At 36.2% G+C, this 14617-nt stretch overlaps 1 protein-coding gene across 9 annotated transcripts in view; it reads right to left on the bottom strand.

The window, feature by feature from the left end:
* RAPGEF6 (Rap guanine nucleotide exchange factor 6) overlaps nt 1-14617 on the bottom strand; it is a 266914-nt gene that overhangs the window by 29657 nt on the left and 222640 nt on the right. For all 9 annotated transcript variants that reach the window (XM_004384759.2, XM_023739016.1, XM_023739009.1 and 6 more), the window contains 2 exons: nt 8309-8520; nt 5753-5876 (listed from right to left, as the gene is read on the bottom strand). In XM_004384759.2, the coding sequence (XP_004384816.1) occupies nt 5753-5876; nt 8309-8520 (336 nt within the window). The remainder of the gene's footprint in view (nt 1-5752; nt 5877-8308; nt 8521-14617) is intronic.

Genomic DNA, 14617 nt, shown 5'->3' with positions numbered 1-14617 from the left:
CATATGTCATAAGACCTGTGTTTGTGCCTATATAACCCATGACACAAGGAAAAGCATTCTTCTAGCCCTGGAGGCCATCCACATTTGGTGATATGACAAAAGCCTGGGTCAGGATAAGTCTATCTGTATCAGGGTTCTCCAGCAAGGGAGCTTCCAGAGAACCTTGGCTTGTCTGTTCTGCTGTGGAGATGCTATTGCCATCACCATTCCTAACTACAGCAGGCCTATTCTAAGCATGTTGGCCAACCTTATCAACAAATAGATTTTGGTCAAAATTCAAAGAGAACAACCAGTAAGATACTAGCGAAAAATAACAGCATTTACATTCAATGAAATATAGTTAGAGATTAGAAATGCAGTTAAAAAACTACCTAATGCTTCCACTCACATACAAAATGGAAAGTAATGTTTGGGTTCTAGGACTGAGGATCTGGGGCCTCTCTTCTGCAATCCCTCGGAATGTGATGGAACTGCAAGTTAGGGAGAAATAATCACAATTCAAGCAAGCTACAGCTTCACCTAACTCTACCCTCCTTGGCAATCAGCCTTCTACGATGACTACATCTACAGCCAATAGGAAACAGGAACAGTAATGCTGTTGTGCCTTCTAATAAGGGCAGCATATACAAGGTTCTTGGATGATTTTAATTTTGAAGGCAGTTGCCATGACAATAACTCAAAAATAATACATGTACCTATGGGTTTTCTAAATGAACTACATATTTATACAAAAATACTAAATACACAGACCACAATCATATAACTTTTTCTTCAGTGCTCACATATCCAGCTTCAGACACCCAAATCCTAATCTTTTCATTATAAATCAAGTGAAACATAGTTGAAAAAAATGTTACGGGGCTTTTTTCTTTCACATTTTAAGATCTCTGAAATAGGGGTGTGCCTTACATTCAATGGCAACTTTCAGTTGCCACTGGTCAGACAAAGGTTGTGATATTGCTGTTATGGCTTACATACGCACAAACATCAAAACTTGCAGAATGGTTTAGAAGACAATCCAATGACATTAATGAATCACTTTAAACCTCCAGGAACCAAATAAGTGTAAGAATCCGACAAGTTTAACAATATTCCCAAAGCAGGTGTCAAAAGGAGGTTCGCTTTAAGTATTTGGAAAGCCAGTCTAAGAGCCCAGCCAGCACCAGTAGCTCTAGTTCTCTTATGGCTTATTTTAAGAAATGCTGTATCACTAACACACTTGATGACACAGAGGGCAATATGAATTGGGGGGGGGGGAGTGGGGAGGACACTGTTGACTTTAGAAATGATTCAGATTCTGAATATTAAGAAGTTTTAGAAATACCTCAATTTACTTTCCTTATATTTTCCTTTTATGTATGCACAAGGGTGTTATAGCATAAAAACCCATGCGTAAGTCTATAAGAGCTCTTTCAGTAAGTATAAAACAAAAATTCTTAGTGGTAAGAAAGCATTGCAGTGATTTTTTTAGTGGTACATAAAACAATGGATTATCTAACAACTGATGATGCTTTGGATTCAAAGAAATACAGTAAAATCAAGACCCAACATTTAGGTCCAAATTTTAATACAAGTATTTAATGTTTTTTTTTCTTGATTGATATCAAAAATAAGAGAGGGTATCCACCAATCTAGGACAGATACAAACTAATAAATGAAAATACTATGATAAATGATAATAAAGTATCTTCTAAGCTACTTCCAAGACAGAAAATGCTCTGACGTAAAAACAAAAATACTTAATGCTGCAAGCATCACACAGTATGATCCTAAAGCTGAACAAACAGAGAATGTACTGTTAGCATAAGTCATTCATACACCCCAAAGACCCACTAAGATATATGGTCCAAGTATTCTTCTTCACAATAGTAATGCCAGGCAACAATTTCTACCAAGACATAAATGTATACGTAGATGAAAACATATGAGAAGTACACATCAGGGAAAGAGGAAGAAAACAGAAGAAAAATCAGCTTCACCTTGCTTTAACAGAAAACAAGACCACAAATAAGACAAGACTCAAGTTAGACACTTAGAAAGTGGCTCACAAAAACAAAAAAAAAAAAAACAAAAAACCCCTTCTTATATGTTTTAAAGGCATCTAACTTCATGATTCACTACAGTCTTAAGATAACAAAAATTCTTCTTATACAATCCCTTCTTCCACAAAAGCCATCACATTTCTGGGCCTCTTTCTTCATCTAAAAATGAAAAGACTAGATAGTTGATTTCTAGGATCCTCACATTCTGTGATTCTAAATAGATAACCTAGTTATGTATGAACAGAGACCTGAACCTACTTAAACAAGAAAAGGTAGCAGTTTCTGATTCTATCACAGTTTTAAAGAGATAAGGGAGTCTTTAATTAAAGTTGGAAGAATTTCAAACGAAATTTAAATAATCTTGGAAGTCTCATGGTATTAGTGAATCTGAGGAATTAAAATCACCTTCTAGTTCAGTTATATATTAACTCAATTTTACAGGACAGCTTGGACAAAGGCCTCTTTTTAAAAACAGATGGAAAATGCAACTGTTATAAACAGACCTCTTATCCATTTTTATACATTTATATATTTACTTTTATAAGATATGGCATTTGAATAAAATAAAATGGCTTGAACTCTGGAATCAGACTACTTAGGTCTGGATCCACCATTAATGAGATATAAGACTTTGGGCAACTCTATCTTTCCCATCTGTATAATGGGAATAATAGTAGCACCTACCTTCACAGGGTAGACAGAGAATTAAATAATTCATTTAAAGAGCTTAGAACAGTTCCTGGCATATAGCAAGGACACAACAAATATTCACTATCATCATCATTTAAGTGACACCACTAAATTAAAATCCAAAAGGGACTTATGGGATATTGACGATGGAAAAGTTATTAAAAAAAAAAAAAAAAAAAAAAAGCTAGCTCTATCACTACTTTCATCTTGTTAGCAAAAGGCATTTTGTCAGGAATGTAGGCTGACAGGGTTAATAGAACGCATGCTATTTTATGTGCGTGCATTAATGAAAAAGGATGCAGTACATGTTAAAAGTTGACAACCTTCATTCCAGTTGCGTTCATCTCTACACTTACCCCAGACTTCGCCACCTCTTCTTCCTGTAAGCAAGAGCCACAAACATTGAAGCATGTGTTTGAATAGGAAAGCACAGAAAAAAGACAACAGTTGAGAGTCAGAGAAACTACGGAGACAGAATAGACCACAAAAATTTTACTAGGAAAAGGTTGAAGCTTAACAGTAAAATGACTTTAAGGGAATGCAGGGGAGTAAGATGCATTATGATGTGCACTGAAGGCCATTAAAAAAGTTAAGAAAAATATGCTTTGGACCAATTATATATTTAATACCTAACTCTATCTAGAGAAGAAACATTTATTTACTATAAAGTCTTTAGGAAAGGAAAGGAAGGGGACAGAACTTCTTTTCCTGAAAGTATTTTGAGTCACTCATTTAAGTGGTAGGATGAAATTACAAGAAACATTAAGATTTATAATTTCATTTTTAAGCTCAGAAATTTCTCTGCCAATGTATTCTATAAGAAATTTTGAACAGTAAACCTAAACTAAAATGTAAATAAAAATATAACATCAATATCTAGTGTATATCTTTATAATACTGTTACTAAACAAAAATGGTATTTTTCAGGCAGCAAACTGATTGTGTTAAAATAAAAGGGGTTACTCTGTCCACACTAGAAAACACATACCACTAAAATGGACAATTATTTGCTCAAAGAAAGATACTGCATTTCAGTACTGGCTGACAAATAAAACTGATTCGGGGAAGATTCAGTGCAATCTAATTATAAATGTTTTATTATTCCCCTTGACTTATTCCACTCGGTCCAGGCCATCCTCAAGAACACAAGCAGGTTTATTCATTTCCTCATTCATTTTTTCTCCTTTGCTCATTTCTGAAGCATAGCTGATACTTAGCGCATTATCAGCTGGGCTGGGAGGGTCACAAATGCATTGTCTTCAGGGACTAAACTGGCAACATGTATGAGTGAATGGAGGTCAATGTAAGATAACAGGGAGTGGTGTGGCCACTGTACAGCTTTTAGAAATGCAACAAAAACAAAGAAACCTGCCTCCAGGTTTGCTTTGGTCCTGGTTCTTATTGTATCTGCTTCTAAACTCGAGCAATGACATCTCTCATTACATGCAGTGATCCTCAAGGGGATGATAAGAAAGGGGATGGTTAAGAAAGAGGAGATTCTGGGCATACCCCTTCCTCCATACTTTGAGGATCTTTGAACTAGAGGAACTGTCAGATCAACTACTTACAAAAATAAAGACTCTTGAACAGTGATTTAAACAAAACAAAACAAGCAAACAAACAACAAAACACCAATTCTGACACACACTGATTCTGTTTGGTTACAGAAACTTCAACTGTGATTTTTAAAGAACAAAGTATTTTTGTTTCCATCAGAGTATATATTTTTAAACCACAGGAATTGTGTTTGCCTCTGTAAATATTTTATTTTTTAAAGCTCTTATAAACTGGAGCTGAACATATAGGCCCAGAGGATAATCAGACCAAAAATTAAAACCCTAATGTCTATTTACCCTGAAAATTTTAACGATTACTGGAAACAGTCTGGCCACTTTGTAATTTGAGGAAGCCTTTGTTATTACATTAAAAATAAATTTTAAAAAAGCATTCTTAGAAGATCAGGTTAATATGGAATACAAATAATATTTTCCACATGTATCAAAGATCGAACATACTTAAAATTTGCAATTTATAAACTATATCAAAGAAAGGAGCCCTGGTGGCGAAATGGTTAAGCATTCTGCTGCTAACCAAAAGGTTGGCAGTTCAAACTCACCCAGCGGCTCTGCGGGAGAAAAGACCTGGCAATCTGCTCCTGTAAAGATTCCAAACCTGTTGTCATTGAGCTGATTCTGACTCACAGCAACCCTACTGGACAGAGCAGAACTGCCCCATAGGGATTCCAAGGCTATAAATCTTTACGGAAGCAGATTGCCCCATCTTTCTCCCATAGAGTAGCTGGTGGGGTTGAACCACGCACCTCTCAGTTAGCAGCCTAGCACTTAACCGCTGCACCACCAGGGCTCTCTCCTTAAAGACTACAGTTGAGGAAAACCTATGCGGCAGTTCTATTCTGTCCTTTAGGGTTGCTATGAGTCAGAATTGACTCGACAGCACACAACAACAACATATCAAAGAACTTACTATAACAGTAGTGTAATTTGAGAATAAAGACTGTATTTTAGAAGACTGAAGTATGAATTAGCTAGAAACAGAACTTTAAAAATATTCAGTGAAAATAATAGACCTATGCAGACTAATAGTTTACAGCTTAGGTTAGAAACAAGATGAAAGCACTTGTGCTGTGTGATAACTACAGTAAAGATCAGCAATTTTCTAAGGTTTAAATTTGCTGATAATTTTAAAGAACAATTACAATACAGAAATATCTGTATACTCTGAAAAGTCAGACTCATGGCAACCCAATGACTGTCTGAGTAGAACTGTGCTCTATAGCGTTTTTCAATGTCTGATATTTCAGAAGTAGACTGTAAGGCCTTTCCTCTAAAGCACCTCTGGGTGGACTTGAACTTCTAACACCTTTCAGTTAGCAGCCAAGCACGTTAACCATGTGCACCCACCCAGGGATTTAGATGGTCAATAAATCATAAATACTATGATTATTATTATATCACCTCGTATACCACTCTTTAACACTTTTACACATTTCAGTGCCATACCTCTGTCGGAACATCATAGCTGGGTCCATGTTAGCAGAAGTCATTCGAACAACCTGACGAATTTCCTTGGCAATCATTCTTAGCTTCTCAAAGTTTACTAAACCATCTACTTTGGAGTCATTTCCTATAAAATTAAAGTAATTGTTTAATTTTCAAAATTAAAATATCTATATAAAAGCAGCAGAAGTCAAGTTGTTATTCCTGGATGGCACAAATCAGAACCTTCTTTATCAAATTCTAACTTTTATTTATAAGAACTGTTAAATCCACAGATGGCTCAAAGCCTGCTCCCAGAAAATGAGCTATAGACTGGGATGACTTCTTTTTGGTATGGGAGTAATAATTATGAATATAGGAAAGTGATAAACTGATTTTGTGCATAGCTTCTAAAACCAATCTCATTATTTTATAAGCACACCTATAAAATGTGCAGCCCTCTCCAGGTGCCCAGCCCAAGCTAGCACCTGCATCTGTTTTTTGGGACAGCAAAAACAAGTGGTAACTTGCGGGCTATTAAATTCAGGCCATAATCAAGTTTTCTTTGGTTCCCAATATTTTTTTAAAAATTCTTAAATGAGTTATCAACATTTAAGAAGTAAAAGATACCACATGAATACAAGAATTTCTGACTTCTGTTAAAAGAAGAGGCAGGGGCTAAGTAATAGTGGGTTTATTTTCCCAAATGGCAATAATTACACTGTAACTAAAAGGTGGTTGCCTCAGGGGTATACACTCTTCAGTCTGCCATTAACTTTCTCCCTCTCAGTAGCTGAATTTATAATCATGACTTTAATCATTAATGCAAATTCACCTGTTCATATGTTCAATTATTTTTGTTTTTGTTCTTTTAAATAGTTCTCTGAGAAAAATGTCTAAGCAGCTTTCAAAATGGCCTACTTTTCTTTCAAGAGATTAAGTATGAAACCAGACTTAGCCTATTTATTGGTTTACTCAGTCCAAACCGCAAAGCAAAAATTATGTGTTCAAAGGGCAATGTGATTGTCTACAGCAGCACTGTAACAGTTAGCATAACCCAGTTCATCTTCCACGGCAGCCCGAGGTCCCCCTGTGGACGTACAAGGCCCTGAAGCCAAGTGTGAGAACTGTGTGGTCTGAAATACAGGGTAGTGTCCTATCTCACAGGAAGCAGCATCTATACATTGGATACATGAATTGTTCAGGGTCTCAACACGAGTTAGAAACAAACTGATCATCAAAGTACTCTCAAGTCACATAAATCTGTTTTGAGGGAGCATGTTAGAAAAATATGTTTGAAGCCTGTAACAACGTTTCCTTATGAAAAAGGAGTGATAATGAAAGAGTAAACTATGTAATTCAGGAAAATCCTCCTGCTGAGAATAATTAAAAAGCTGGAGAAAACATAAAAAAAAAATACATGTGAAGACATTGGAGAGCTAACAAGGCAGTGAGGAATTAGAGAGTCAAGATCAGGAGAAGGCAGCAGAGGGATAGGTTTAGCGTTTCCCAGTGCTTGCCCATCCAGGCATCTGCTGATTTCAGAAAAGGAAGATGATAAGCTGAAAAACCAAGCAGGGCCACCCAGTCTTTTAGGTTAGAGAAAAAACAGCTTAAGGCCAGGCAAATCCTCAATGCTTTGTGTTGGGACCCTGAAGGGCTACATTCTGGGACTAAGGATGCAGTGAATATAGACCAATGTTAAATTATGTCAAAAATTAAAAATGGATTAAGGTGATTTTGGATTACTTTCACCTAGCTGCCTGTCAGAAACAGGTTTTAGTTCTCTCTGGAGGAATGGAACATCACCCAAAGCCTCAGATTATTTCTGTAATTTCTTATACACAACATCCATTACTTTGTCAAAAATAAACAGGTACATCAAAATAAAAGGTAACAGGATTAAAATACAAGAGAAAAAAGAGACAATAGAAACGGACCCATAGGGATCCAGATTATAGAGTTAACAGAGACAGATTTTAGGGACACAGTGATAAGGTCTAACAGAAGTGAGATAAGAGTACTTAAAGACATGATGACTTAGAATTTTCTAAAACTGATGAAAAATATCAAGCCACAGGATTTAAGATGCCTATGAACAGGCAAAACTAAACCGAAATATTAGAAGTCAAGAGAGCAGTGATAGCAGTTACCTTTGGGCAAGAGCATGAGGGTAGTATTTTGGGAAAGAGCATGAGTGGGGCTTCTGGGATGCTGACAATGTTTTATGTTTTGATCTGGGTGTTAGTTATATGGGTGTTTGCTCTGTCATAATTCATTACATTGCTATGTATGTATAGAAGACTTCAACAAAAAAAATCAAGAAAAAAAGTTGAAAGATAAAATATTACCAAACAAAACAAATATTATCAAACAGATCTTGGTGTCAGTCAATTTTACGTTTGAATGCATAAACACTTAAATTCGTTCTCATCAACAACGTGGCTTTTGGATTCCTAAAATTTACTGCATTTAAGTGTGTAAAGCTTGGAGTGACATGTAATCATTAGGCTTAAATATATATAACAAATAACAATTCTGTAGAATTAGCTGAAGCTAAACATGCTAATTTTCAAATACCTTCATGTAGAAATGTCATATCCTTCTTGACAACAGGGAAGAGTGGAATAATTGGAGGCTGCATACTCTGACTACTAAGAATATTTCTATACTTTGCCATGTTTCTAGATGGATCAAAAAGGTCTTGTAGGTCTTGAAGGTGTTTCTCATACTTGTTTGGTAACTTTTCCCAAGTACCTCTTAGTCGTGCTACAGGTGCCAGGTTCAAGCCACTGCCAAAGATGAGAATAAAACCATTAAAAAAGGACTTGGGGGTTGGGGGAGAGGCACTCAGGTCAGTAAAGTGCATTCACCAAGTTTCTCTAATAAAGCTAAAACTATGTGGGGACACTGTTGAAATAAACAGAGAACTACCAAAAAAAAGTACTCTTTGGATCTTCTCTCAGAGGAACTACTTTATTTGCCTATAGTTAGTTGTATATGTGTAACCTTTATTTTACAGTTAGCGTGTAAGTGTCACATATGACTCCATAACACAAACATCTAACTTAAAATACTTTCTAGCATCACAATGCTTTTATTTGTTTTACCTAAAAATAACTTTATGGAGACATTATATATTTGAGAGTGGTTTAATTAACGATGAACACAGCTGTTAAATAATCACTGAGGCAAGTTCTGGGACCGAGGCATCCTTACTTCTGAGATTTTGTTCAGTCCCATCACTGATACCAACACTTCCATATCTCTAGGTTCTAATACTGTCCCCTAACCTTCCAGATAGTCAAAGTCTCCTTTCTATAGGATTTTAGACAAGTTTAGATACCCCCCCCACTTGAAAATAATTCCTGCAAATTAGGCTGCAACTCTTCCCTATGCCTTTACCTCTATATTACTCTCCCATGGCTAGGCTCCTGTATGAGTAGTGTATGTACACTGCCTCAATTTTCTTACCAGTTAATCACTCTTTGATTTTGAGCCATCTGACTTTCACCCACACTACTGTATTTAAAATGTTCTCTTGACTTCTACTTTTAAGGTGTAGAGTCAAGACATCTTTGTTCCTTTTGGTTCTCAGGAATCACCCCAAACAACTACAAAAGGGATGGATAACAGAACTGTAAATTCACATCCACAGGGATGAATAACAGAGCTGTAAATTCACACCCACTAAAATTAAGAGATATATGTAACCCTTATACACTCTGGAAACCTGATGCTGCTGAACTGATTCTGACTTATGGTGACCCCAAGTGTTACAGAGTAGAACTGCTCCATAGAGTTTTCTTGGTTGTAATCTTTTACGGAAGCAGATTGCCAGGCCTTTCTTCCATAAACACATTGGAAGGCCTGCCAAAATACAGTCAAGGTCAAATCTGAGCATGCAAAGATGCTACAGCTGAAGATCTCAATGAAAGCTGGCAAAGCACAGTTCTCCAAAGCAGATAACTTACCGTGAGAGTAAAAATAACAAACCCTTATTTAGAAAAATAGAACAGGGTCCACAGGCTGACAGAATTAGGAGGGGGCTAGATCCTTGTCTTTACCATGGAACAACAGAGAAGGTAAGATTAAACCAGTACACACGCTGATATAACATCTTGGTAGGAAGCAGTCTGACAGTGAGGCAGGGTAGAAGGGAGAAACTCTGAAGTTGTAAGCAGATTTAAATTGAGCTGCCAAGCTCCATTTGCTGGGGTGAAGCAAAGGGTAAAATAATTCACATACTCAGTTAGGGCCAACTCCTGCTAGCCAGGAATACTGTCCTCACTTCTCTCTCACATGAACCTCCTCAAATAGCTGGTACAGGAAAACTAATCTCATTCAAAATGAAGGAATGAACACAGGATCTATACCAAGTTATTACAAGGAAATATAAACAGCTAAAGAGCACAGAGCAGAAAAATGTTGCCACCAATCAGATAAAAACTGTGACTAACCAACTATCTAGCCATGATTTTGAATAAATTAATAAAAAAAGGGCTTAATGCAAGAGCTTAGGAAAAATACAGTAAGAGAAGTTGATAAAAAAAATTAACTACCAAAATTTAGGAAAGAAATGAAAAATAAAATAAAACCAACACAGAAATCAAGGCCATTATCAGAACCCACATAAAGAAAAAAAGGCACTGCTAAAAACACTATGTAAGGAACATGGAGGAAATGACTGACAAAAGCAATCAAATGGAAATGGACAGAGGTTAAAAGAATTAGAGAGAAAATAATCGATATGGAAGACAAGCAAAGGAGATCTAAAATCTGCATAATCTGTATCCCTGAAGAAAATAAAAATAATGAAATTGAATAGACATTTCTCCAAGGAACATACACAAATGTGAAAGGATGCTCAAAATCATTCAGTCATCAGGGAAATGCAGATCAAAACCACAATGAGATATCACTTTTTTCATACCCACTAGGATGATTAGAATCAAAAGGTCAGATAATAACAAGTATTGGAGAGAATGTGAAGATACTGGCACCCTCATACACCGCTGGAGCCCTGGTAGCACAGTGGTTAAGAGTTATGGCTACTAACCAAAAGGTCAGCAGTTCAAATCTACTAGTTGCTCCTTGGAAACCCTATGGTGCAGTTCTACTCTTTCCTATGAGTTGGAGTCAACTTGACAGTGGTAAGTTTGGTTTTTTTGGTTTTCATACACCGTTGGTGCCAATGTAAAATGGTGAGACTGCTTTGGAAAATAGTCTGGCACTTTCTCAAACAATTAAACAGTTACCATAAGTACCAGCAATTCCCTCCTAAGTATATACACAAGAGAAGCAAAAACATATGCCCCTAAAAAAAACTTATATACAAATGTTCATACAGAATTATTTACAATAACCAAAAGGTGGAAACTACCCAAATGATCACCAACTGATGAATAAAACCAAAAACCAAACCCACTGCTGTTGAGTTAATTCCAACTCACAGCGACCCTACAGGACAGAGTAGAACTGCCCCATAGGGTTTCCAAGGAGCAGCTGGTGGATTCGAACTGCTGACCTTTTGGGTAGCAGCCAAGCTCTCAACCACTGCATCACCAGGGTTCCAACTGATAAACAAAATGTGAAACTATCCATACAATGGAATATTATTGTCATAAAAAGAAATAAAGTACTGATACATGCTGTATCGTGGATGAACCATGAAAACATCAAGCTAAGTGAAGAAGCCCATCACATAAGACCACATACTATATGATTCCAATTTATATGAAAGTCCAGAATAGGCGAATATATAGAAATAGAAAGTGGTTGCTTAGAGCTGGGGGCAAGGGTACGGAGGCTTTTTGAAGGCTGGATAGCTAACAGGTACATGGTTTCTTTTTGAAGTGATGAAAACATTCTAAAATTGTGGTGATGGTTGCACATATCTGTGAATATGCTAAAAATCACTGAAGTATATACTTTAAATTGGTGAACTGCATGGTATATACAATTACATCTGAATAAAGCTGCTAAAACAAACAAACCTGGATGAAAGAGATGATATTTTAGGGGCTACCAAACTGTAACCAGCAGGCCAAATCAGGCCTATCATCTGTTTTTGTGAACAATATTTTATTGGAATATGCAGCTTATTTATGTATTATTCATGGCTGCTTTTGTGCTACAACAGCAGAGTGGAGTAGGTGCAATGGAGACCAAAACCTAGGCTCACAAACCTAAAATATTTACGGAAAAAGTTTGCCAAACTCTCCTTTAAGAAACACTGAAACCAAAAGATACAAAATCTCAGAAGATGATAAAGAAGGATATTTAAGAACACCAGCCCTAGATTGTTTCACAGGTGAAGTTTTTAAACCTTCGACCAACTGATTATTTCTAACGCTATTTAAACCGTTGTAGAGCATAAACAAAGAATGAAAAGGTTCAAATCTCACAAAGCCAGCATAATATTGATACTAAAACCCAAAAATAAACAGCACAAAACAACAAACCAAGAAAAACATCATTAATTCACTTATGAAAGCTGATACAAAAATTCTATATAAACAATTGCAAAGAGGATTTTATAATGTATTAAAAGGAAAATGCACCATGAATGCAGAGTTCATGCCAGGTTAGAAGGATAATTCATCCTTAGAAAACTATTAAAATAATTTACAACACTAGCAGGTAAAGAGAAAAAATGATGATACTTTACATATAATACATATCTTTAAATATATTTATGATGAAACACATTTATATATAAAATATCATACAATAAAATTCAATATTAATTCTCAACTTCTTGAATGTCAGTAAATAAGAAAGAAAACATAATACATTTCTCAACCCAAAGACAGTATAATGTTTAACAGAGAAACACTGGAAACATTCCTAGATTAAGTATCACAAATTAAACATAAAGGTTCACAATTACAATTATTATTTAACATGGAAGTATCAGCAGATGCAAATAGACAAGACAGATAAATGGAATGAAGGAGGTATTATTATTATTTGCAGAAAACTTCAAGAAAATTTACTGAAAAGTATTGGAAACACGACGATGATCAGAGTAAGGTGTCTATGTACAAAACCGATATACACAAGCATTAGAATAGCCAGACAGAAACAACAATTAGTTAGAAAATATAAGGATTCCACTTGTAACAGTATTAAAGATACTAAACATAAAAAAATGCAAAATTTATATGAAGAAAGTTGTAAATTCCACTCAGGGACAGAAAAGAAAATTCGAACAAATGGAATTAAGTGGTCTTAGGTAGACAGAGCCATTGTTATAAAGCCTCTCCTAAGTTAATCTATATATTTAATGGAATCCCAAATGAAAACACCAGAAAGACTTTTTAAAAGAACTAGATAAACTGATTCTAAATTTCATTTTACTTGGATCCAAAATCACTGCCCATGGAAGCCGCAGGCAAGAAATCAAGCAACATTACTGCACTGGGCAAATGTGCTGTAAAAGATCTCTTTAAAGTGTTAAAAGACAAAGATGTCACTTTGAGGACTAAGGTGCGCCTGACCCAAGCCACGGTATTTTCAATTGCCTCATACGCATGTAAAAGCTGGACAATGAATAAGGAAGGCCAAAGAAGAACTGATGCCTTTGAATTATGGTTGTTGGTGAAGAACACTGAATATACCATGGACTACCAGAGGAACGAACAAATCTGTCTTGGAAGAAGTATGGTCAGAATGCTCCTTAGGATGGCAAGACTTTGTCTCACATACTTTGGACATGTTACCAGGAGGGACCAGTCCCTAGAGAAAGACATTATGCTTGGTAAACTAGAAGGTCAGCGAAAAAGAGGAAGACCCTCGATGAGATGGACTGACACAGTGGCTGCAACAATGGGCTCAAACATAGCAACAACTCTGAGTATGGCGCAGGACCAGGCAGGGTTTCGTTGTGTTGTACACAGGGTTGCCATGAGTCGGAATCGACTCGATGGCACCTAACAACAACAACAAAGTTCATATGAAACAAACAAGCATGCCAGAAATAGTCAAAGTATGAAAACAGTAATGAGGGTTTCACTAGCCCCCGCCTTGATCTTAAAACTCTTAAAAAGCTTTAGCAACTAAAACAGTAAATGAATTTACAACACAACTCAACAGAATAGAGAATGCAGAAACAGACCCAAATACATATGGGATTTTAGTATATGATAGAAAGCACTGAATATTTTAGGAGAAATGACAGATTAATGATTGGGATAACTGAGGTGCTATGTGGAACAAAGTAAAGATACATTCTTCTACCTCACTGTTTGGAGCCCTGGTGGCACAGTGGATAAGAGATATAGCGTAAATTCAAGACCAATAAAAATTTTAATGTAAATCAAACTATAATAGTATGAAGAAGAACATGTGAGAATTTTGGTATAATTTCAGGGTGTTTTGAGAGCTTTCAATACATTAACTCAATGAATCTTCACAACAGCCTTACTGATGTAGGCAATATCATGATTCCCCAATTTAGAGGTGAGGAAACTGAGTCCACGTAGTTTTTGAGTACCAACATGGAATTTGGTAGTTCTTTATTCTTAATCGAATACAAAAGGTAAAAGCTTGAAGAGAAAAAATGACACATCCAGATAAAAATAAAAAGTTTCTGCATGGCGAAAAGCAAACAACAAATATGGTTTTAAAGTCAAAGACTGGAAACAACATATATATCCATAAACAACGTGTGCTTCACAAGACAATGGAATCCTTTTCACTGTTAAAAAAAGGAGGCACCCCCGAACACCCTTTTAGCTCAGTAATGAAGTCACTCCCTAGGTTCACTGTTTTGCCAAAGATTAGACAGGCCCATGAAACAAAACAAGACTAATGGGGCACAACAGTCCAGGGACAAGGACTAGAAGGCAGGAGGGGACAGGAAAGCTGGTAATAGGGAACTCAAGG

This window comes from Trichechus manatus, unplaced genomic scaffold, assembly GCF_000243295.1.
Source record: "Trichechus manatus latirostris isolate Lorelei unplaced genomic scaffold, TriManLat1.0 scaffold00127, whole genome shotgun sequence".
NCBI classification, from domain to species: Eukaryota; Metazoa; Chordata; class Mammalia; order Sirenia; family Trichechidae; genus Trichechus; species Trichechus manatus.
Note: the sequence above shows the minus strand (reverse complement) of the source record. Positions and strands in the feature narration are given on the sequence as shown.